Source organism: Apium graveolens, chromosome 10, assembly GCF_009905375.1.
Source record: "Apium graveolens cultivar Ventura chromosome 10, ASM990537v1, whole genome shotgun sequence".
In the NCBI taxonomy this organism is placed as follows: Eukaryota; Viridiplantae; Streptophyta; class Magnoliopsida; order Apiales; family Apiaceae; genus Apium; species Apium graveolens.
This window is the reverse complement of record NC_133656.1, coordinates 221,356,925-221,379,324: the sequence shown is the minus strand read 5'-3', so window position 1 is coordinate 221,379,324 and position 22,400 is coordinate 221,356,925. Positions and strand designations below refer to the sequence as shown.

Below are 22,400 nucleotides of genomic sequence, written 5' to 3'. Positions count from 1 at the left end.
TGTGTGTGAATTTAAGTCTTCTAGTAATGTATTCTCACATAGTTTGCATGGTTTGAAGATCATTGCAAGCTTTCTTCCAGGGGAGTTCTATTCCAGTTATAGCTCAACTCAAGAGACATTGAGGTCTTTACTGCATAGCGTAATAAAGGTTTGTCGTTGAAGATATAACTATTATTAATATTGTAAGAAACAATGAAACAAGGGAATTTATTCCATTAACTTTAGCACAGCCTATATTAATCATATCTAGTAAGGTGTACTGCACTTCGTGCTGCTTCTTTTTCTCTGGCTTCACCAATGTCTTTTTGTACTTATTTAGATCCCTTCCATAAAACATAAGAGTGTAGAACTTAATGGTGTCCTGGTTACTCATGCGATGATAACTATACGAGAATTGTCAATCAAGTGTGCTCAACATTATTCGTGGTGAGTATATGATGTGACTTCTGTTGAATTTGCTATTATATAATTTATTTAAAGAATGTTAATATGTCTGAAATAACTGGTTTTCTAGGTATGCCATGAGGGCTATATACATCGCAAAAGGAAGCCCATTGCTTCCGCCAGCTTTTGCTTCCATTTTTGATGACTCTGCATCGTCCTCTCTTGATGTCTTTTTTGATCCATCTAGCGGCTTGATTAATCTCCCTGGCCTTACCATAGGTCGTGTCTCTATCTGTTTCTCTTTGTTGACTACTATAGCTGCACGATTGCATCTTTATGTCTTCCTGGAAATGATGCAAAATGAAGTCAATTATATGGTTGAGTTGGTAAAAGAAAAATGTTTGCCCAAACTTCTATTTTGGGTACATGATTGATACACTAGAAGAATATGTTTTTCAGTACGTTTATTGTTTCCTTCTCTAATACTTCCAAAGTAAACAAGGTTCCCTGATTATTTTTACTTGATCCAGAAGAACTTGGGTTTTACTATTTGTTACTACAGAGTATAGCATGACTGAATATAACTAGGGTTCTCAGTGGAGGAATTGGATAAGAATCCAGCTAAAATTGTTAGTGATGGATAAGATTAACCATTTTCGAGCTTGGCATACACATGAATACCCATTTTGAAAGCATTGGCCAGTTCAAATGAAAATTGACCGAAACACCAAAAAATGTTCTTTTTAAAAATTTCAGGTGAAATTTGTTATTGTTGTCATTTTTTCTAAAATTTGAAAGGATCTCCCTGTCAGTTAGCAGATCCATAAGATACCACTAGTAATGAGGATTTAGAATTTTCAAAATGGGTGTCGGTTCATTATGTATTCTTTAGTATTTATGAGATGTAGCTGCTGCAGTAGGACATTGACCAAAAAATATGATTTCAATTAATGAGTATATATTAATATGGTTCTAGACTCTAGTAGAGGGAAATAAGTGGAGAAGTTAATAGTAATTATTTTAATCAATTACCCATTTTTTATGTTAAATAGAAACATTATCAATGTCCGGCCAAACTTAAGGTGGTCTGTGTCCCTCTCCTGTAAATTGTAATATTATATAAGATTTCAACATAGTGATGTTTATCTGATGCTTGGGCTGTTGCAACAGGTACATTCAAACTCATCAGCAAAAGTATCGATAGTAAAGGTTTTTCAGGAACAAAACGTTATTTTGGTGATCTGGGAAAAACTGTAAGTTCTTTTGTTATTTTTTTTCCAACTTAATGACGAAGGTGCTAATGTTAAAATATGAAGAAAAAAAATGTTGAATGTGCAGTTGAAAGCAGCAGGGTCAAATATACTTTTTGCTGCTGCCACTGAAATATCTGACTCTATTCTGAAGGGAGCAGAAACAAGTGGTTTTAATGGAATGGTATTAATCATTATAGATTTACATGTTTCTGAAGTTGTAAACTTTCTTATTTACATCGTTTTGTTAATTTTTAGGTCAGTGGATTCCACCAAGGTGTACTTAAATTAGCTATGGAGCCAACTTTACTAGGGACTGCTTTTATAGAAGGTGGACCTGATCGAAAGATTAAGCTCGACAGAAATCCAGGGGTTGATGAGGTAATATATATACTACTAAACTATTAAAAATGAACATATGTATAGTTGGTAGTTTGGTTAACAATATAGATTTGTTATAGTAAATAGATGAGAAGAGCTAGATATAATCTAATACTAACTAATCCTACAGAATATGATATATTTTAATATTTAAACTACTACCAAAGGTCTATGTTTCGAATCCCGTCCACAACATATCTATATAATGAATAATATTTTATTTGGTTCTTATCCGAACAAAATTATGAATAATATTGGACCAAGTTAAATAATCAATGAGTTGGTAATTTTATTGGGCCAGCTTAAGATTCTATAATATGAATTTATTAATATTCGATTAGAAATAATTATTACTTATAATAAAATCCTATTAGAATTTATAATACATTATTAATATAAAATTCCCGAAACTATGCAATTATAACAAATATAAATTATTTAGACCAATTAAATCATATAAACTAATTAATATGACTAACAGTGTAATTAGAATTATTTTTTATCAAATAAAAGTGAAACAACTATCACATAAATAAAGACAAATATTAAAAAAAATCATTAAAAATAAATATAAAAAATTATAAATACTAAAAGAAACACGTGCATCGCACGGGTTTTTAAGCTAGTTGTATGTAAAGTGTAAACAGCTACTCAAGTATACGTTAGGTAAAAAACTACAAAGTGTATGGACTTTGTAATGATCCAGTTGTATACACTATGAAGTGGAAATACAAATTGACACTCTAATCTTGTTATATTCACAATCTGCCAAAATTATAAATGAGGTCATACATCATGACTTTCTAGATTTTCTAGCATTGTAGCATATTGAATTGTAGAGAATGAGCTGGCTTTAAAAGATTAAGATTATCTAGAACTACACTACTGTATCACCTGATACCCCACTGATCCAAACTTAAAAAGCAAAATTGAAAAATAAAATTATTATGTTTAAATTGAAATTTGGGACATTCTCAATAATACCATCGTTGTATCGACTTTTCCCGGTGGTACCATGATCTCGTATTTTTGACTTGTTAGTTTAATGCTCTAATTGTTTGTCAAAATAAAACACTCTTTGAACTGTCATTATAATTTTTCAAATAAAGATCAAAATTCTCCTCAAGGAACATGCAATTCAGTATATTTATCTTCAATCGTCCAATATGTATTACATACACATAAATGCAGGGTAATTGCCTTAACGAACAATTTTCATTTTTGTCTTTTAGCCAGCATAAATTCTTACAACCAAGTGTGAATGGTTAGAACTTAGAATAGAATTGTTGTAAAAGAATAAGTTGAAGGGAAGGGTTTGTAGCGAGCAAAGATACTCAGCTCAGTCATGTGAGGAAAAAGTAGGATCTGTTTTGAAGATTGATCAATCAGATACAGGCATACAGCTAGACTATTTAAATGAGTGCAATGTGCATCTGACAGTGAATTATAATTGCATTGTCGGTTATTCTAAATGTATATATAGCATTATAAAAGTGATATAAAATGTCGGATATTTTACTCAAGCAAGTTACCGGACATGAGAGTGATTTTGTCGTCATAAAATACTGAAATAGTGACAAAGATCTCAAAATGTGGTGGAAATGAAACTAACCACCTGGAGTTTTGTTATATTAGGAGACACTATAAGAGTTGTAGGACTTAACTAGTACAATAAGAAAAAAACGGTAAAAAGACGTCCTTTGATATGGCATAGAAAGTTGCATCCTGTCTACTAAAATGAAATTGTTCTCAATTGATGATGTACATTAAACATGTAAAACCTGTTACATCTTATTCTAACTAAGGAAGGAGTTCCTAGATGGTGGAAAAGGTGCTTAGGGTATAGTGTTCAATTCTAACCTTCCCCTATCCCCCCAAAAGTTGACTCCTTAAACCATAGAGGTCTTTCATATCCTGCAACGGCGGGGAAACCTAGCACAAAAGAACAAGCTTCTTCCGTTAATTTAGACTAGCATGTTGTTGGCTTATACTTCATGTACAGTGGGTCAACTGAATCATTTCTAATTTAGTTGGCCATACATGACTTTATAAGTGACTTCGTGATACTTCAGTAGTCATTTGATATATAACTGAAAATGAGATATAAAAATAATTAAAGGAGCTTCCCTATTATAGTATGCATGCCTGGATTAATTTTTGCTAGTCCTTAAAGCGATTGTTATCATTAAGCCGGATGCCGTAATTTGAATTGTGCAGTTATATATTGAAGGATACCTGCAAGCTATGTTGGATGCTATGTACAAACAAGAATATCTTCGAGTTAGAGTTATTGATGACCAGGTGTGCATATATATGTATTATCTACTTATCATGTCTTTTCAGTTTAGCATGTGACTAATGTTGAGTATTGGTCAGTTACTAGACCATTGTGGAGCCCATATCATCAAATTAACTAACATAAGAAACATCAGTAAGGGTTGGTGACGAATACGAATATCTAATTTAACTTCCATATTTTTCTGAAATAAGGGCTTATATATGTGAATACAATGCCATTAAACAATTTCATAAACTAGAAACATTATTTAATTTATCCCATTACACATTTACCACCTGTAATCTAGAAGTTATTTATATACTTGTATCTGAGGAAGTGACGGTTTTCAATATTTAAACAATTTACGTGGTAACTGGTAAACGATGCAGTTTTTACTAGAGCCATGTCGTTATCGAAGGAATTTTGTACTTGCTGGTACCTGGTCTCCTTGTTCCCGGTTGAAGTTGTTCTAAAATTGGAGATTATATTTGACAAAATGCATATTTTTATGAGAGTGGCGAGAAGATTATATATTAAATTTTAATAAAGAGCATTATGAAATACACCGTGGACTTGGGTAAAAACAAGCCTAAAGTACCATATCTTTCTTTTGTTTCTTTGTCCTGTTCAACGTGTCTGTGTTTCTTTTCTTGTATTTCAAGTAGCCTTCCCTACTTCAAGTAGGAGTTTGCGGTGTGAGCAATTATGTGTTCAGCTTACATTATGATTATAAATGATGCTATCACTGCATGATGGTTAAACAGGTTATCTTAAAAAACCTTCCCCCGAGCAGTTCTCTTATAGAGGAGATCATGGATCGTGTAAAAGGTTTCTTGGTTAGCAAGACACTACTGAAAGGAGATTCTTCTTCCTATCGTCCTTTGCGTCATATTCGAGGAGAAAGTGTAAGTAAAAAATTATTTAACGAGCAGGTTATCTTTACTACCTCAACATAGGCTTCCAACTTATACTATGCTATTGATAATTTACATGGGATTGTCATCAATCTTCTGCTTTTTCTTTTATATTTATGTGATGTGACAAGTATTAGGATATTGGTGATGCTTTATTAGGATGTAATATCGGTACCTGATTTGGTCATTCTTTTTGCAAGTCCTTAAAACAACTTTTTAGGGCAGAAGTGTAATTATGTTGAGGACTGAGGAGATAGCACCATATTGAGCATTTTGTTTTTTTTATTTTTGCTATAAAACTAAAGTGTATAGAAAAGAAACAGGGACAACATTGAGCATTGACAAGTAGAACATGAATTATCCGATTAATTGCTTATATATCGATCAGTTGACAAATATGAAATATTACTTTATCATCGTGGCTTCCAGAAGATTTGGAAAAGGGTTATATACGAATTGTGCAAGTGATGACGGGCCCAAGCAAGCCTATCATGTTTCTAGTATTTTCTTCTTTTTTGTAAGATTAGAAATTTATCAAAAAGGCTTTTGAATTGCAGGACTGGAAAATCGGGCCAACAATTCTGACCCTGTGTGAGCACCTCTTTGTGAGTTTTATGATCCGTGGTCTGCGAAAGCAAGCTGGCAAGGTTACAACCAAAATCAAGTTGAAGGAAAAACTGGAAGTTATTGATGGAAAGCCCATTGCGGCGACATCTGTTGAACAAGAACAGAAGGGAAAGGGGAAGGTTATATGGAGATTGGGTATTGGCAGGTTTGTCTTGTCCGGTTTAATTGCATACCTGGATGGACGGTTGTGCCGTTGTATACCTAATCCTATAGCAAGAAGAATAGTTAGTGGCTTTTTGTTAACTTTTCTAGACCAAAATGACCAATAATATGAAAGTTATGATTTTTTTCCCAAACACAACATATCCCGTTCAGTTGTTTTTTTGTTCCAACTGTTTAGTTAATTTTCAATTAAAGTAAATTGGTGATAAAAAGTTTTTCAAAACTTGCATGTTTCTTGCGATTGAAGAAAATAGAACTCGAACATGTTAACTCTAAGAAAATTGGTACCCCCAAAGCACCACCAAAACTGTGCTAGTGTTTTCATCTGCAATGTAGTTCAATTTATAGCCACTCGATTTTTTTAAAAAAAGCTAAATTCAACAATTATATCGACACAACACAACAGCTCATATTGATAACCTTTGACAATGACTGAACAAATTTAGTTCACCGTCAACACTAAGATGACATAAAATGGCACATCCGGAGTTGTTCGGAGCAATGATACAAAAACTGCAAAATTAATTATCTTGACAAACGAGAACTCTGATGACCGCTTTTGTTATATTGGCATGCTGCTCGAGGAACAGCTATGCAACATTTCATTGACCTGGCAAATGGAAACCAAGGCTAGCCTTCATTATTTCTTATTAAGAAGCCCAGATTTTGAAATAAAGCGAAGCGCTTGGGAAGAGTTATTCAGAACTGCATTGGACCGTGGAACCTGCAATTTCCTTTTCTTCAAGAAATCTAATGAATTCTGTAAGCATTGGGGAGGCGGTATATCTTTCAAAATTACAGGTTCTAACCTGCAAAACAACAATTACAATTCAGTTGAATATAAGTCATCAAAATCGACCCTGTAAAAGCTAAAAATCTTTACCCAGAGCTTTTCAGTTTTTTCTTTCTTGAAGTATGTCCTTTCTCGGTCTTCTCTTCCTCGGAGTCTGACAAGAAAATTTTCCTGCACAAAGAGAAGAGACAAAAATTGCACAATTATGCATTGTGAATGTTTGTGCATGCACACATATATAATTAAGAACGGAAGAGGGTTAAAGAACATGACATACTTCTCTCGGGCAGCAAGTGCTTGGATTATGTCATCTGGAAGCATATCTTTATTATCTTCACTCTCTTGAGGCATTTCTGTAATTTGCAAACTTTTATCTGGACGTGATAATCTTGGTGTCAACTTTTGGGCCCACTGTCTGCGGCGTTCCTTTCCTTCACGAACAACCCTAAAATGGACAGGTTAGCTCATGTCATGTATCAATTCATCCCATAACGGAACTCCTCATTCTACATCCTGGTCAAGGAATACTTGATGGTTCTATATTTTACATCATATTCGTTATTTATGGACGATCTCAACATAAAGATCACAGCTTTAAAAGAAAAGAAAAATAATTTGTAAACACCAATTACATTCTTACATAAAAATTGTCTTAAAAAGTTCTTTCTTACTTTTTAAACACTAAGAATTCTTATTTCGGAAGACTGTGACTAACCAAGATAAAGAAATAATTTATTTAATTATTTTGTAACAGCCATGATATTTAAATCTTCTAAGCACAAATATCAATGAGTAATATATATTTGCCACTGTTTTGAAGGCAATTCTGGAGCAAAGCTGATGCAGTAATAACTAAACTGAAACAAAGGCTTAACAAGTCTAGCATTGAATAACATAGGTCGTGTGAGTAAAATGATACTGCTAATGGATCAAAAACTATCTAATGCCTCGCTAATAAGAAAAACTAGCAGCCATCTCACTAAATTATACAAGTGATCCAAATAATTAACTTTAGACATGATTACTGCATTGTGGTCATGTAACGTGTAACTAATTTGATGGTATAGCAGATTTTGTTTTTGTATTTCAGTGAACAACCTGACCTCATCCAAATTCTTTTTCGAAACTTTCTTTAGTTCATATTCTCTTTCATTACCTAATTCATCTGAATCTTAAATGAAGAAGTCACCTCTATGAACTTATCATCAACTATAGCTCTTTCAGGTAAAAGTTGTATTATCAAATACAATTTTTGTTTATATCATCCTTTGCAAACATGTATACAAGTAAAGACAAGGTACTAAAGAGGTATAAACATGTAGAAGCTTTCTAAATCATTATCTTAAATGCTACTGTGTACTTTGCCCTTATGTCAAACAACATAATGACAATAAAAAAAACTCTCTAAACCTAACACCACAACTAAAAGTTGTAAAATCATGTTTCGCGACACCACTACCGCATGCCAGATAATGTAGCATGAACAGAACTTTATACCAAGCAGCTGCTTGTTCAAAGTTCCGGTGCAAACTCCAGTCAAAGTAAAAACACTTAATTAGTTAGAACCTTATAATTTTATAATTTTGAAACGGAAACCTTGAGGTAAGATAGACCCTAATTGACACACTCCCCGGTCCCCTCCATTCCACTAAACAATATACATGCCTTCCACTAATTTAGGTATCAAAAAAATTGCACACGCAGAGGTTGTAGAAATCTACCATTCCCTTAACCTCACGTATAATTAAGTAGTTGCCAATAAAAACAGCTAAACCAGAGCTCAATTTGAATCTGCCAATACAAAAACAGCTAAACCAGAGCTTAATTTGAATGTTTTAGGAGTGATATACCTGGCCTTATTTTCTTTTTGAACTTTTGTAATCTCTTCATCTATTTGTATACCCTGCAAATCATTTGATTTGATTTGTTTTTACTTTTTAATATAACACAAAAAGAATTGGGGGAGAGGGAGAGGGAGAGGGAGAGGGAGAGAGAGAGATTGCGAGAGAGGGAGAGAGAGATTACGAGAGAGAGAGAGGGAGAGGGAGAGGGAGAGAGAGGGAGAGAGAGAGAGAGAGGGAGAGAGAGAGAGAGAGAGAGAGAGAGAGAGAGAGAGAGAGATTACTTGCTCGACTGTAAATTCTTCGGGAGCTTCGGAATCGCTATCTTCTTCACGAACCGCCATCGAATTCAAATTACTTGGATTGAAAAGATGGGTGTATGGGTGTTATATGTGAGTATAATAATTGGGGATTTAGCGAATTAGGGTTTTAGAAACCCTAGCTAACGAGTGGGTGCAAATGGAATTAGCTTCTCTTATTTTATTTTTTTATTTTTTATTTTTAAATATCAACTGATTGGGCTGGGTCGAGTTGCACGCCAAGCTGGGCTAACAATGTTAATATACATGATTTTACATCTTAATAAAAAAAATGTTACTCAAATGTTCTTAATAATTTTTTATCAATATCATGTGTTTAGTTTAATGATATAAATTTTTATATGACAAAAATTATACAATACTAATGAAAACTAGTTTTTGGTGTCAATAGTAATAGACACATACAAAATATTACTCCCTCCATCCCATTTTATCTGTCACATTTTCTTTTATAGAAGTTAAATTGACCAATTTTTGACCAAAAGCTATACATTACTCTTATATTATTACAAAAACCTAAAAATTATATATTAAAGTAGATTAAATCTATTTTCCGGTGATGTAATTTTTTTATTTGTTCAATTATAAAATATTAATAAATTTTAGTCAAATTTTAGTCAAATTGAATGGTCAACAAGTAAAATGAGATGGAGGTAATAATAGTTTATAATTTGGGTCAAATATTTTGCATATAAATTATGAATTGAACATGTAACATAAGAATTGCCGAGATCAAGCTATGTATTATTTACAACCTTAATTTAATGTACAAATATATTTGTAAAATGAGTCTACCAATTTCCATTTTATTAAAACCAAGTCAACTTTTCAGACAAAAGAAAAAGAATCAAGTCAATGTCATCGATTAGTATGTAACGTAAATAGGATACTTGTATAGGGCCCATTAAATTCTTTACTCGATAGTCAAAAGACTCTATCCTTCTATCACTATGTACTACGTTCAAACAAACACGTTAGTGATGGAATCAAAAAAAAATACTAATAATATTAAAATAACTTTTTTACTAAAATAACATTTGCTGCAAATTTTAATAATTATATTGATTAAATGTAGGTAACATTATTAGTTCTAAAATCAAAATTGAAACTTTTTGTGACAAACCAACTAACATATTTTAAAATTAAAATTATAAAATTCAAATGATCAAGTACATCTTAAGTTTAATTTTAAAAGAGTGTCCTTGTATAATAACTTAAAAATTATATAAATTAAAATTAAAATTTGGTGAAATATTTATCTCAATGATTTATATAAATTTTGTAGCCATTTTCTTGAAAATTATTATATTAATTAAAACGTACGGTATAAGTTTTAAGTTTTTATTATAGTCCAAATTTTGTTAGTAGCTCTTTTTCAGTTTTAGTGAAAGAATTTGAATACTTTAGAATTTAGTTATAGAGTTTTGAATGTTAGTCAATACAAAATATTATACATTCCAATATTCCTCGAGAATTTTCAGAAAAAATTAAAATATTAGAGATATTTTATAAACTAATTTCAACCTATTCTAAAAAAAATGGTTATCTGGCCACAAATGTTGGCTCGGTTAGTTAAAATAAAGATAATTATTTTCTTCGTCTCATATTCAAATTTCATGAAATGAGAATTTATTATTATGCCTCCTCAACCAGAATCATCACTTAAGTACAGTTTATCTTTATCTTGTTTCACGTGATTTGCAGACTATTACGTGAGCATGTGGGATATAACAAATAGACTATGCAGAGTGACGAGTGGGAGATGAAAAAAATACGATGAAGTTAGGTTTTTAAAAAAGTTAACCGATTATTGTGAAAAATTAAATTAAAAACGAATGGAAATATATATACATGAATTGATGACGCACACGGAGGAGAGAGAAATTGATTAAATATGTGATTGGTTCGTAATTCGTATTATAGTATTTATTTGTATTTGAGCACGAGCTTTAATTTGTCGGGGGATCTGTTGGGTTGGAATCACAATTCGGTCGTGTATCACAAGTTTAATTAAGATGATTTTCGTAAATTTGGTTAAAGATTAATTGAAGATTTAATCTAAAGTATTTTTAGATTGTTAAAATTAATTAATCTGTAATATTAATTCAATTATAATATTAGTATATATTTTGTTCATTGATTTTATTTTTATTAAGTATTTACATTTAATTGTTAATATATAAATGAGTAATGCAAGAGTTAACTAATTGGATGTCAAAATTTGATCTCAAATGACGCAATATTAGTGATTTGATAATTTGAAAGATGCTATTGTTGAAATTAATATAAATATAGAGGCCCGATATTATTAATTGAATTACAATTAGCACATAGTGCGCACCTTTAATATTATTTTTTTGTTCATAGTAAAAATAAATATAATTTCTTGTAATCCCTCCGATATCGACTTCCCGCTTGTTAGAAAAAATCCAGGGGATTTAAATAATAATTATTCTAGTTTAAGGATGGGTTGTGATGCACAAAATTCATAATTTAATTCAATAATATATAGAATCAAACGACATGTTGAATGGATGAACTATAAATAAATTTATGATAAAAAAAAATCGAATAATATCAGTAAACGGGGAATGAGAACGAGTTTAATCACATGTTTTGACGTGCACCATACCGAGCTGAAGTTTAAGTATTCATATTTTAACTCATTATAAATTATCGAATTGAAATCCGATCTCAAACTTTTATGGAAGCTAAAAACGGTTATTCATAAATGTGTTAATATACAGCTCGCGAATATATTTCATGAACTATGTTTCAATGAATTACTTATGAATATGTTTCATGAACAACCCAGCATACCAGCTCATTCTCGCGAATATTAGATGAGTTTTTTTATTTAAAAAAAATTAATACAAAATCGTCGCTATAAATTTGAAAACCTTAATGACCAAATAAATTTAGTATTTAACATCTGATTATGACTAAATTACGTTATTTTATGTAACTAATTATATATATAGGCCAATTGAATTTAGAAATAGATATCATATAAAATAGTAACGTATTTTACCATTTAGCATATATTACAATTAAAATTTTATAAAAAAAATTTAATTTAATACGAAAGATAAAAAATAAATTAAACAAGCTGGTGAATTAAATTACACACACAATTAAAACTAATCATTATGTTATATTGTTCATCAAACAAGTTTATGTGTATATAAGTAGTTGTTGATATAGAATTCTTAGTACTATATTAAGTAATTATTATGAGTTATTTCAATGAGCACGTTCATGCATTATATTCCCGAACTAAATTGAGTTGAACGAGCTAAAATTTTAAAATCAAATATCGAATTATTTGTGAACATATCAAATCATTTATAATTTTAGTTATATTTATTCATTTTTTTGTTAGATATTACATTAACTTTGATTAGAGTTAAAGGCATTATTTTCATATCGAGTAACTCAGCTGGCAGACACTTGAATCCGGAACTTTAAAGACTTATAAAGAGAAATTCCCATATTTAATTTTAAGTATACGTGCAGATTTAAGTGGAGGAATATAACGATAAAACGATATGATAGCCTTTTTCAAAAGTAGTCGAAATGCGTGTAAATTGGTTCAAACATATAGTTAAAATGTAAAAGATATACATGTATTATTATTTTCGGTCAATGAATCAACATTCAAATGAACTTGAACAAGTAAATATAAAAGCAGAAAGTTGAGTGTAGAAGAGGGCAATACACGACCACGAGATTATTCTCTCGTTACACCTTACTAGACTCATCCCTCGATTATATTTAAATCTCGATAAATGAATACGCTCCGGAGACCTTGCGCTTTGAATGGTATTAGTTCACTCGTCATCACTCATGACACACCTCCCCCCACTTGTTATTTACAGACCCCTCCACTCTCATTAACGCCCTTCACGCTCCCTCCCCCTCTATTCTTCAACCTACTTGTCATTAACAACCCAGTAGAAGAGTACTAGTATCATTTTGCGGAAAATGCTAAAGATTCCAAATTACTACCCAAACAAATTTAAATACCACGTGTCATGTCCTGACAAGCTACGACCCAATAAATAATAACGAATTCCCTGCATTCACGTAAATTTTATAGGAACAAATTTTGGTACTCGATTTCGTATCCTACTCTTATTTTACTACAACCTCACAAATTTTACTACTACTATCATCATTTATTGTTATTCAGCCATCTCCCAACTTCTCCTCCTAGTTCTTTAATTTCCACACTTTAATGCCTACTCAACTATCTTCCTCTACTTAGTTCTAACTTTCCTGTTCTTCATTTTTTATCATTTCTCTCTTCACTGCTGCTATGGAAATCACCGTGCTTGTTGTTATGTTTTTCACGGTGCTTTTCTTAGCTCAACCGCGTAGCTCTACTTGCTGTAATCTTCACTGCGGTACTAACATTACTGTTCAGTATCCGTTTGGTTTTTCGGAGGGTTGTGGAATTCGTCTAGACTGTAACGATAACAAAACTATGAGTCTCGGAAAAATTATAGTTAAAAGTGTTACTAGTGACAACATATTGCTTCATTTTCCAGCGAATTGTAGCCGCAAAATCAACGAAAGTAATCAGTTGATTGGTCCTAATTACGCGCCTACGAAGCGAAACAATTTTCTAATCAGGAGATGCAATAAGCCACTGGTTAACAAGTGTTTGATACAGGCCAATTCGTCGTTGATAAATGATCATTTATCGGCTAGTTGTAATGATGATGGTGTTAGCTGTTATAGAGGAGAGGGTAGGAGCGTGGTAAATGAGTTGAACATGAGCGACTGTTCTGTATTGTACACATCAATTTTGATTAATTCGAATAATAACAAGAGTGCGGATTCAGTTGTACTGGCTTTGGAGTTTGAGGTAGTGGAGCTGGAGTGGGGGATACCAGGGAATTGTAATTGTTCTACGGATGCGAAATGTGTTCGTGTGAGACTTGAAGGTGTAAACAAGGGATTTCGGTGTCAGTGTACGGAAGGATTTGAAGGCGATGGATTTCGCGGTGGTTGTCGGAGAGGTTAGTTTGTTGCTGCCATTATCCACATTATTTTTATGTAATTTACTAATATTACATCATCTTGTTAATTTTAGTTATATTTATCTGACATAAATGCATTTGACTAATGGGGTGTATTCAATTGAGATTTTGAAGAATTTTTATGAATTTTAGAAATCATGGGTTATTCCTTTAAAATCTGAAGGTATTTAACCAGGATTGGAAAAAGTCTTTTAAAATCTGAGTGTATTCAATTTAAATTTTAAAAAGTCAATCAAAATTTGGTGGTATTCAATTTGGATTTTAAAAAATTCATCAAAATCTGATGGTATTCAAAAGTCCATGGATTTTCATTTATTTAAAAAAGTCGTGGATTTTGATAGATTTGCCAGTACATTTTTAATATCTTGAAATTTTTTCAAAATACATGAGATTTTGATGTATTTCTAAAAAACTCCACAAAATACTCTACAAGATTTTGGATCAACTCCATCAAAATCCACGAAGAATTGAAATCAACAAAAATCTTTTAAAATCTATAGATTATTAACAATTCTTCAAAATCTCAATTGAATACACCCCTATAAGAACAACTTCTATCAGCGATGCTAGAAAAGTCTTTGCATTTTATCTGTAGTCATCGATTGGGATTGAATTGGACTCGGTCACTTAGGCTATTAGATTTTTAAGCTGCTTGGCGAAAAGTCTATGAACAGATTATAAAAAAAAAAAAAAATTAAGTAGATTATTGCTGGTATTTTAGTAGTTGGCCTGACATGTCTTCAAGTACTATGAATCATTTGTGTAGAAAATTTTATGCTAGGAAAGAGTAGGATATAATATGTTTCTCAATGAACATTCCTATTGGTCAACTGTGATTTTTTGGTGGATGGAAAGTAATTTATGGCCTACATGTGCTTAAAATACGACATTGACATACCCAGGAAAATGATAAGAGAAGTTTCCTGCATATTTCTTCTACCCCGTAGATGGAGTTATAGAGCTGTCTTGGAGTGGTTTAAATTTTAAGTTTCATATTGGTGCAGACAAGTCAAAATCTTGCCAATAATTTTAATCATGGGATGTCTAGGGATCACATGCTATGTTTTAAGGTTTTTGTTTCTAACGACGAAGCAGAGGGATTGCTTCATGTTTGGCTAAATAGTTTACAGTATTCTACCTTATGTGATATGTTTTTGATAAGGGATCCTTAACGTTTGATGTACACATCAACCGGAAACACTTTTAAAATTCTAAATTTGGCTGATAATGCATTGATTACAACTTTTAGATTCACAGTAAGCAAATTATATGTTAAGAAATTCATTTCTGGACCACAATATATAGGGAACATAAGTTGTCCATTGTGCCTTCCCCTTGTTTCTAAGTTTTGAGTGAAGACAGCACAGAAATTGGACATTAGAAATTCATGTGCTTCGCCTTGGACATGGTAACGTGTTAATCATGCTGAAGGCTGCTATGATAATACAGAAAGCTAATCTTGAACAAATTCCCCTATTTTGTTTAGATAAAAATACGTTAAAACGTCCTTCAACATTTAACCTTCGTTTACAACATTAAAGTGCTTTCATTTCTAAATCCATCGAGTCACGGACCTCCTAAAATTAGAGTGAACAGAGTACAGACACTGACTTTACTCAAACCTCATAATAGGAATTGTAGTGATTATCTCTGCATTTGATGTTCTGAAACATATTTGTTAAATAACCAACTCATCTAAGCTTGAAGGTATCATATGACAGACCAAACAGACGCACAAATAATTAAATTAAATAGATGGGGGTGGAAGAAACCCGAGAAACCTCCTTAAACCGAGTTTTGATACCATGTTAAGTAACCAACTTATTGTAAAAACATTGATTATCATCGAGCCCTGAATATCCATCTCTCTATTATTCAAGTTGAAGACATTTTTCTTGTGCTGAGAGTTTGTTTCTAATTAACAGCAGTGTGATCTACTTTTGCTTCAGTTATAACCTCATGATATATCATTTTACATTGCTTTTTTTTTGTATATATTTACTCTTTCTTCATATCAGTTGTCTCGCCATCAGTTTCCTATTGCAGTGCTTCAAGATACATATCTGGTAAATGTGGTGGAACTAAGAGAGTGGTAATCTTAGCTGCAGGTAAAAAAAACCCCATTTTAATTAACGTATATAGACAAAGTTAGTTCCTCAGTTTATGGCATTCACCTCTTCCAGTAACTGGATAGTTTATATTTTCTGAGCTAGTTACAATTCTATAGCTCAAATGTTTTATGACATAGTTCACTGGTCTAATCACATAAATCTTAGATACCGTGTGTTTCAGAAACCACCTATATTCTCGTAAAAATGCTTCCGAATTGCAACTGTTTACGCATATAAGTCCGATGATTCACCTCATGATCTCTTCACCTGGGTAGTTATATCTTATCTGGTGTAGTTGTAGAATGTGATGCTTGGACTCTCCGGAAGACCCGGCCATACCCGTGTTGACAGTACACCACACAGGGATCTAGATCGGATCCTCCATGTGAATATGGACTCTTCATCTCCGACAATCTAACTTAACTTTGACAATCTATCTCTAAGAAAAAGAGAAAAAGATGAAAAAGCAACACAGAGAGAGTAAATAATGTAGAAGGAGAAACGAACATATGAAACTTTGTGCAACTGATTGTTCTGCAAAATGTAATTATGGTAATTATAATAAATATCCTTGACAATTTTACTAATTTTTACCAACATACCTTTTAAATGTTGAAGTTGTACCTGTTATACATTTATGCATATAGCAAATATAGTTTTACCTCTTTTTTTTCAAAAGTTTATTTGTTATCTTCAAATTATACACATGCATTTATTTATACAAAGTATCATATTGAATTAAAACAAATGTGCCCAAATCCAAGTGTCGGATCCTTGTAAAAACGTGTCTCCCGGGTCTTTGGTTCTGGAGTTCGGAGAATCTGACACTCCGAATTGTGTCAGTGTCGGATCCGTCTTAAAGAGTCCGAGCATCATAGGTTGTAGATAGCATTTCAATAGTAAAAAACCGAGACTCGCATAAGTTATGTGCATTAAATGATCCGTGAGCTCTCCTTTTTAGATTCCTGTTGATTCGGCTTTTAGACACTGGCATATTTCATTTCCAAAATGTTTCCAGAAATTTTAAAGTTTTCTCTCTCCTTCTCAATTCAGTTGCTGCTGCTGGAGCGTGTTTAATTGCTGCCCTTGCTTTGATCTGTTACTATGTGCGAAGACGATCAACTTCTCGGAAATACAAAATGAGTGAAAACCGTCTTTTAGGTGAAGCACGCAACTCCACTGTTCCCCTTTTTTCCTACAAAGATATTGAGAGAGCCACAAATGCGTTTTCTGAGAAACAAAAGCTGGGCACCGGAGCCTATGGTACAGTTTATGCTGGAAAGCTCCATAATGATGAGTGGGTAGCCATTAAGAAGCTAAGGCATCAAGATACTGATGGCATTGAACAGATCATGAACGAGATAAAGCTTCTGTCCTCAGTGAGCCATCAGAATCTAGTTCGTCTTTTGGGTTGCTGTATTGAGAATGGTGAACAGATTCTTGTATATGAGTTCATGCCAAATGGAACTTTAGCACAGCATCTACAGAGAGAAAGGGGCCATGTCCTTCCCTGGACAGTACGCCTGACCATTGCAACTGAGACAGCACTTGCAATTGCTCATCTCCACACAGCTACACACCCCCCTATATACCACAGAGACATTAAATCTAGTAATATACTATTAGATGTAAACTTTAATTCAAAGGTTGCAGATTTCGGTCTTTCTAGACTGGGCATGACAGATAATTCTCATGTTTCAACAGCTCCTCAAGGGACTCCTGGCTATGTTGACCCCCAGTACCATCAAAATTTCCATCTTTCTGATAAAAGCGATGTTTACAGCTTTGGGGTGGTTCTTGTAGAGATTGTTACTGCCTTGAAAGTAGTTGATTTCTCTCGACCTGCTACTGAGATTAATTTAGCTGCACTAGCTATTGACAGGATTGGAAGAGGTCGTGTGGATGAAATAATAGATCCTTTACTAGAGCCAAATAGAGACGCCTGGACACTTTCATCCATTCACAAGGTTGCAGAGTTGGCTTTTAGATGTCTTGCTTTTCATAGAGACATGAGACCTTCTATGGTGGAAGTTTCACAAGAGTTAGAGCAGATCAGACTCGGTGCTTGGGCTCCATTGGACGAGAATATAGGCATGGCTTCATCAATAGCATCCTCATGTTCATCTCCTTTTGATGGAAGTGAGAAGTCACAAGGTGGCGCGACAGTAAAGAAACTAGGGGTTGGAAGTAGAAGGGTAGTTGTCCCACACAGGCCTATAGATTGCCTTACTCCGATGAAAGAGGTAAGTGATAGCTCCCCTATATCTATGCGGGATCCATGGTCAAGTGAACAGAGCTCGCCTTCAACAAATAGTTTGTTGCGTAATATTGTTCATTGATAGTATATAGCCAGCTGTTAATATTATAGATACCAATAACGATTATGAGTTACCTGTTTGCAACATATTTGACAGTGGATATCCTGTTGAGTGATGTTGTTTCTTGTTCTTTTTAAAGAATGGGGAGAGTGCAATTATGCATTATCCAATACAAGAAGGGGATGATGATATCCTTATATATAGTAGAGTTGAATTTTTAATTTAAATTTCGTACTACCCTGGGCAATGTATACTGTGGCCATGTTTTTCATGTAATAGATTTGCTGTCTTTTGATGAAAATGAGAATGCGTATTTGTCAGAAATCACCCAAGTTATTTATATTGTATATAGGCCTGAGAACAGCGCAGAATGCTTTTTACCCTTTTTCTTTGCATTTCATTTCATGTTAGTAGACTTCTCCCTAAATATATATAGTTCTATACTTATATGGTTACAGGTTCTCAATCCTTTATTTGATCCAGATCCCAGGGTCCGCTTCAAATTAAAACCAACCAAATTTAGCGAGAGCTGTGAAAATGGCGCATTCATCAGAACTCAGAACAGACAGTTGAAGGTTTGATATAGCCGAGCATTCATTGTAATGCATGCACAAATACTCTCTAAAATTCCAACATGTATATTTTGGATAATTAGTAGTTACTTCCTTGAGAAGGAAAACCGAGGGTCATAAGATCCCCCGTAATTACAACTTGGAATCGAGATCTAGTAAATTGATCAGAGTGGAGACTTGGTCCTTGTTTAGTATTTAGTGCACGCAAACTACCAAATGAAGACCATGAATACAAAATATTGATACACAACATTCATTTACAACTGCATCCAAAAGAGAATAAAATTTTAAGAAACTTATCTTATGTTCTCTCAGTCTGTGCGATGATGCCTAACCATGACTTCTTGGATCAGATACTTGATGCACCTTTCTTTGTTCAGCACTCGAGTATTGTCCCACAACACGAGCATGAGGGATCGATTCTTTTCCTTGGGCAAGGGCATCAACATTCTCGACGAGGTACTTGCTTGGCAGCCTGCCTACAACATTACCCTCCTCATTACCCTTTCCGTCCAAGAATGCAAAATGTGGAATACCCTCAACACCAAACTCATCAAGCTCTTGCTCCCACTTTGTGTTGTCCACATTTAGCATAACAAAATTCACCCGATCCCTAAATTATCAAAGACAGACTCGAATTAATTATTACAAACTAAGATATGACACGATGAATATCAGAATATATTTTTCAAAATAATAAAATATCTTTATGAACAAGGGAGGATTTAGTAAGGAGCACCGGGGACACGTGTCCCCCTTAAAATCAAATTTTACGTTTTTTCACCATTATTTTTTTTTGAAAATATATGAAAGTGCCCTCCTAAAATTCAAAAACAGAAGGGTGTATTCCCAAAATTTACTCGGTGCCCCCCTAAAAAATAATTCCTAGATCTGTCCCTGTATATGAGACATGTTAGCATAATTTTGGGTTGCTGAAGTCAACATATATTGAGTAAGAAGTGAGCTCGGGAAAATTACTTGTACTGCTGCTCAACTTTGTAAACATCTGGAGCTAGTTCTCGACAAACTTCACACCAATCTGCATAAAACTCTACAACAGTGGGCTTCCCATTTGAGAGAGCCTGTGCAGGAAGCCAAAAAAAAAACTAAATGATTAGAGTTCATAGACATTCAGTAAAAATGCGAGGTTAGATAGGAAGAAGGATACAGACCTCCGAGCACAGGGTACATTAGTTGAACAGAATGGAAATAGACACTGAAAATTTGATAATGTATAAATCTAGAGCCTTTACATATTGAAAGATAAATGTACGTGGTAAAATCACTTATGGCCTTCAAATGAATTGGTGCTCACGTTTAAGTATGATGTATTGATGTTATCACATATGCTTCAATTAAGAGCCTGAAAAACTAATGTTATGTACTTTGTTTAATGTTGTTTTATACTGTAAACTTGTGTAGTAGTGTATAACTGAATCAGTTTGCCACATATCTAACTAAGAGTTAAGAGTTTATTCTAAACTCTAATAGAAGTATAAATTCATTATAAACTCCAAAAACAAAATTCAAATATATTCTAATCGCATATGGTGAGAACTATAAGCCTTAACTAATATATTAGCTTGATAGCGCTCGCAATGTTGATCAATTCCAACTAGCATACAACTCACGTTTCCCCTCAACAAATTAGTATGTAATAACTGAAAGGAACACTGTGAAGTCGCTTAAAAATGTGCATTACAGTAAGTGTACCTGCTCATATGGTAATGCTGCGGCAGAGAGGTCCTTTAAAGAAACTCCCAAGTCTAACCGGCCCCATAAGAAGAGTCCAACTGCAGCAAGAACAGAAACAAATGCTATCCCTTTATTGAAAGTCTTGGTTGGGTATTGAGGGAATTCAAATCCAGTAGTTGCTGTACTACTTGTTGAAGCAGACTCATCGCTGCTATTTTTATCACCATTGGCCTCACTAACCTGCTCTACAGGCAACTCATCCTGCATAACCACTTTCAAGAATCAATGTATATTTTATTTTTATTCAAATTCCAGTTAAAATATGAGTTTGATATTGGAAATATTTAAAATGCATAAAAAAAGATGGAAATGTAAGAGAGAGAGAGAGGGGTAGGGCGGGAGAGAAGGAGCGGGAGAGAGAGGAAAAGGGAGATAGAGAGAGAGAGAGGGAGGGAGAGGGGGCGAGAGAGAGAGAGACCTCTGAGGAGGAAGAGTCGAGGTTCTGATTAGGGTCTGCTTGGCAGGAAATTTTAAGAGTTTTAGTAGGAGAGGGAGGGAAATGAAGGAAGCGTGAAGGTTTGGTTAGGTGGAGAGATGGATAAGAGGAGGGGAAAAAAGACGGCGGCCGGAGTTTATTGATTCCGACGAGGTTGGAAACCACAGTCATAGCCATCCACACAAATTATGTGTAAATTTGTGTATTCGACCGACCGGTCAAGTTTTTGATTTGTTTATTTGTTCTAATTTCGGCTTACTGACTTTTGGGGTTCTATTACCGTACACGCTACAGTCTTCCCTGTGTTATTCTTACACCAAACGCTCCCGACTTTTAATTACGAAAAAAACAATTGGTGATCGACTAAAGTAATTTCACTTATATTTATAATTATATTTATAATTTTTTTAAAAAAATAAAAATAAGTAATAATTAATATAAATTTAATAAATTTTTACTCAAAAATTATGATGAAAGTAATTTATCAGCTTACCGTTTACTTCATTACCTTCAAAAAAATCGGTAACGAGACCTTAGATTCATAGGCCGGGACTTGGAATTAGAAAGTAATTGTCTTTCGGCTAAATGAAAAATAAATAATATCACATTTTAAATATTATTATGGCAGTGGTATAAAAATACCGAATTTAACTGATTAATTCTCTGCAAGTAGACTGATCGATCCAATTTTTGAAATTCGATTAATGTTTATTATATTTTCTTTATCGGAATATATATAATAATTTAATAATATTTAATTTATGTATTCATTTAAATATGAATAATTATAGAATTTATGATATAATAAATGTATACTTAATAGTAAATAAAGAATAAAATCATAATAAAATATTAAATAATATTTTAATATTAAAACACATTCGATTTTTACTCCGATTAATTCTTTCAATTGATCCCTAACTTTTGATTAATCATAAATCGATAGTTCAATCGATTATGTCTGATTTTTATTTTTACCACACTCATTATAGGCTATAAATTTATTTTCAGATGAAACCTAGATTTTTTGAAAAATATTAAAAAATGGATTTGGTTCTAGTAAATCCATGACGAAGTCCAGTTTCTAATTACTTGGGGATGTATTCAATTCAGATTTTAAAGAATTTATAATAATTTGTTGATTTTGAATGATTGTTGTTGATTTTGGCTGATTTAAATATACGCGGATTTCAACGGAGTTGTTGAATAAATT

The 22,400-nt window shown here is 33.1% G+C and overlaps 4 protein-coding genes across 10 annotated transcripts in view; 2 read left to right on the top strand and 2 right to left on the bottom strand.

Annotated features, from left to right (window-relative positions):
- Positions 1 to 6,137, top strand: part of LOC141689470 (uncharacterized) — a 31,257-nt gene extending 25,120 nt beyond the window's left edge. For 4 of the 5 annotated variants that reach the window (XM_074493768.1, XM_074493770.1, XM_074493769.1 and 1 more), the window contains 9 exons: positions 59 to 148; positions 320 to 426; positions 515 to 663; positions 1,555 to 1,637; positions 1,723 to 1,818; positions 1,893 to 2,015; positions 4,233 to 4,316; positions 5,058 to 5,198; positions 5,765 to 6,137. In XM_074493768.1, the coding sequence (XP_074349869.1) occupies positions 59 to 148; positions 320 to 426; positions 515 to 663; positions 1,555 to 1,637; positions 1,723 to 1,818; positions 1,893 to 2,015; positions 4,233 to 4,316; positions 5,058 to 5,198; positions 5,765 to 6,103 (1,212 nt within the window). In that variant the 3' untranslated portion in view covers positions 6,104 to 6,137. Of the gene's footprint in view, positions 1 to 42; positions 149 to 319; positions 427 to 514; positions 664 to 1,554; positions 1,638 to 1,722; positions 1,819 to 1,892; positions 2,016 to 4,232; positions 4,317 to 5,057; positions 5,199 to 5,764 lie in introns of those variants that run through there. The other variant, XM_074493771.1, reaches the window with a different exon arrangement.
- Positions 6,138 to 6,380: 243 nt separating this feature from the next.
- LOC141693371 (uncharacterized) lies at positions 6,381 to 9,117 on the bottom strand. Its single transcript, XM_074498453.1, has 5 exons — positions 8,915 to 9,117; positions 8,640 to 8,692; positions 7,067 to 7,234; positions 6,880 to 6,960; positions 6,381 to 6,805 (listed from the first exon to the last, which is right to left on the bottom strand). The coding sequence occupies exons 1-5, from the start codon at positions 8,972 to 8,974 to the stop codon at positions 6,637 to 6,639; spliced, it is 531 nt and encodes a 176-aa protein (XP_074354554.1). The 5' UTR covers positions 8,975 to 9,117; the 3' UTR covers positions 6,381 to 6,636.
- A 3,679-nt stretch (positions 9,118 to 12,796) lies between these two features.
- LOC141690049 (wall-associated receptor kinase-like 14) lies at positions 12,797 to 18,661 on the top strand. Of its 3 annotated transcripts, none has more exons than XM_074494632.1 (3): positions 12,799 to 13,974; positions 16,029 to 16,103; positions 17,160 to 18,661. In XM_074494632.1, exons 1-3 carry the CDS (start codon positions 13,269 to 13,271, stop codon positions 18,443 to 18,445), a joined length of 2,067 nt encoding a protein of 688 aa, XP_074350733.1. In that variant the 5' UTR covers positions 12,799 to 13,268; the 3' UTR covers positions 18,446 to 18,661. The 3 variants fall into 3 exon arrangements, with proteins under 3 accessions (XP_074350734.1, XP_074350733.1, XP_074350732.1); XM_074494631.1 differs by having other exon boundaries at positions 16,014 to 16,103; XM_074494633.1 differs by lacking the exon at positions 16,029 to 16,103 and having other exon boundaries at positions 12,797 to 13,974.
- A 378-nt stretch (positions 18,662 to 19,039) lies between these two features.
- LOC141690050 (thioredoxin-like protein HCF164, chloroplastic) lies at positions 19,040 to 21,444 on the bottom strand. The gene is made up of 4 exons (XM_074494634.1): positions 21,170 to 21,444; positions 20,710 to 20,952; positions 19,975 to 20,078; positions 19,040 to 19,609 (listed from the first exon to the last, which is right to left on the bottom strand). The coding sequence occupies exons 1-4, from the start codon at positions 21,362 to 21,364 to the stop codon at positions 19,327 to 19,329; spliced, it is 825 nt and encodes a 274-aa protein (XP_074350735.1). The 5' UTR covers positions 21,365 to 21,444; the 3' UTR covers positions 19,040 to 19,326.
- Between the last annotated feature and the right edge of the window lie 956 nt (positions 21,445 to 22,400).

Coding starts and splice junctions, on each gene's coding strand:
- LOC141690049 (XM_074494631.1), top strand. CDS start 13,269: ATGGAAATCACCGTGCTTGTTGTTATGTTTTTCACGGTGCTTTTCTTA. Junction 13,975..16,013: donor TCGCGGTGGTTGTCGGAGAG/GTTAGTTTGTTG, acceptor TCTTCATATCAG/TTGTCTCGCCATCAGTTTCC. Junction 16,104..17,159: donor AGTGGTAATCTTAGCTGCAG/GTAAAAAAAACC, acceptor TTCTCAATTCAG/TTGCTGCTGCTGGAGCGTGT.
- LOC141690050 (XM_074494634.1), bottom strand. CDS start 21,364: ATGGCTATGACTGTGGTTTCCAACCTCGTCGGAATCAATAAACTCCGG. Junction 20,953..21,169: donor TCGACTCTTCCTCCTCAGAG/GTCTCTCTCTCT, acceptor GTGGTTATGCAG/GATGAGTTGCCTGTAGAGCA. Junction 20,079..20,709: donor CAGCATTACCATATGAGCAG/GTACACTTACTG, acceptor CTTCCTGCACAG/GCTCTCTCAAATGGGAAGCC.
- LOC141693371 (XM_074498453.1), bottom strand. CDS start 8,974: ATGGCGGTTCGTGAAGAAGATAGCGATTCCGAAGCTCCCGAAGAATTT. Junction 8,693..8,914: donor AAGAATTTACAGTCGAGCAA/GTAATCTCTCTC, acceptor AATGATTTGCAG/GGTATACAAATAGATGAAGA. Junction 6,806..6,879: donor AAAAAACTGAAAAGCTCTGG/GTAAAGATTTTT, acceptor GTTGTTTTGCAG/GTTAGAACCTGTAATTTTGA.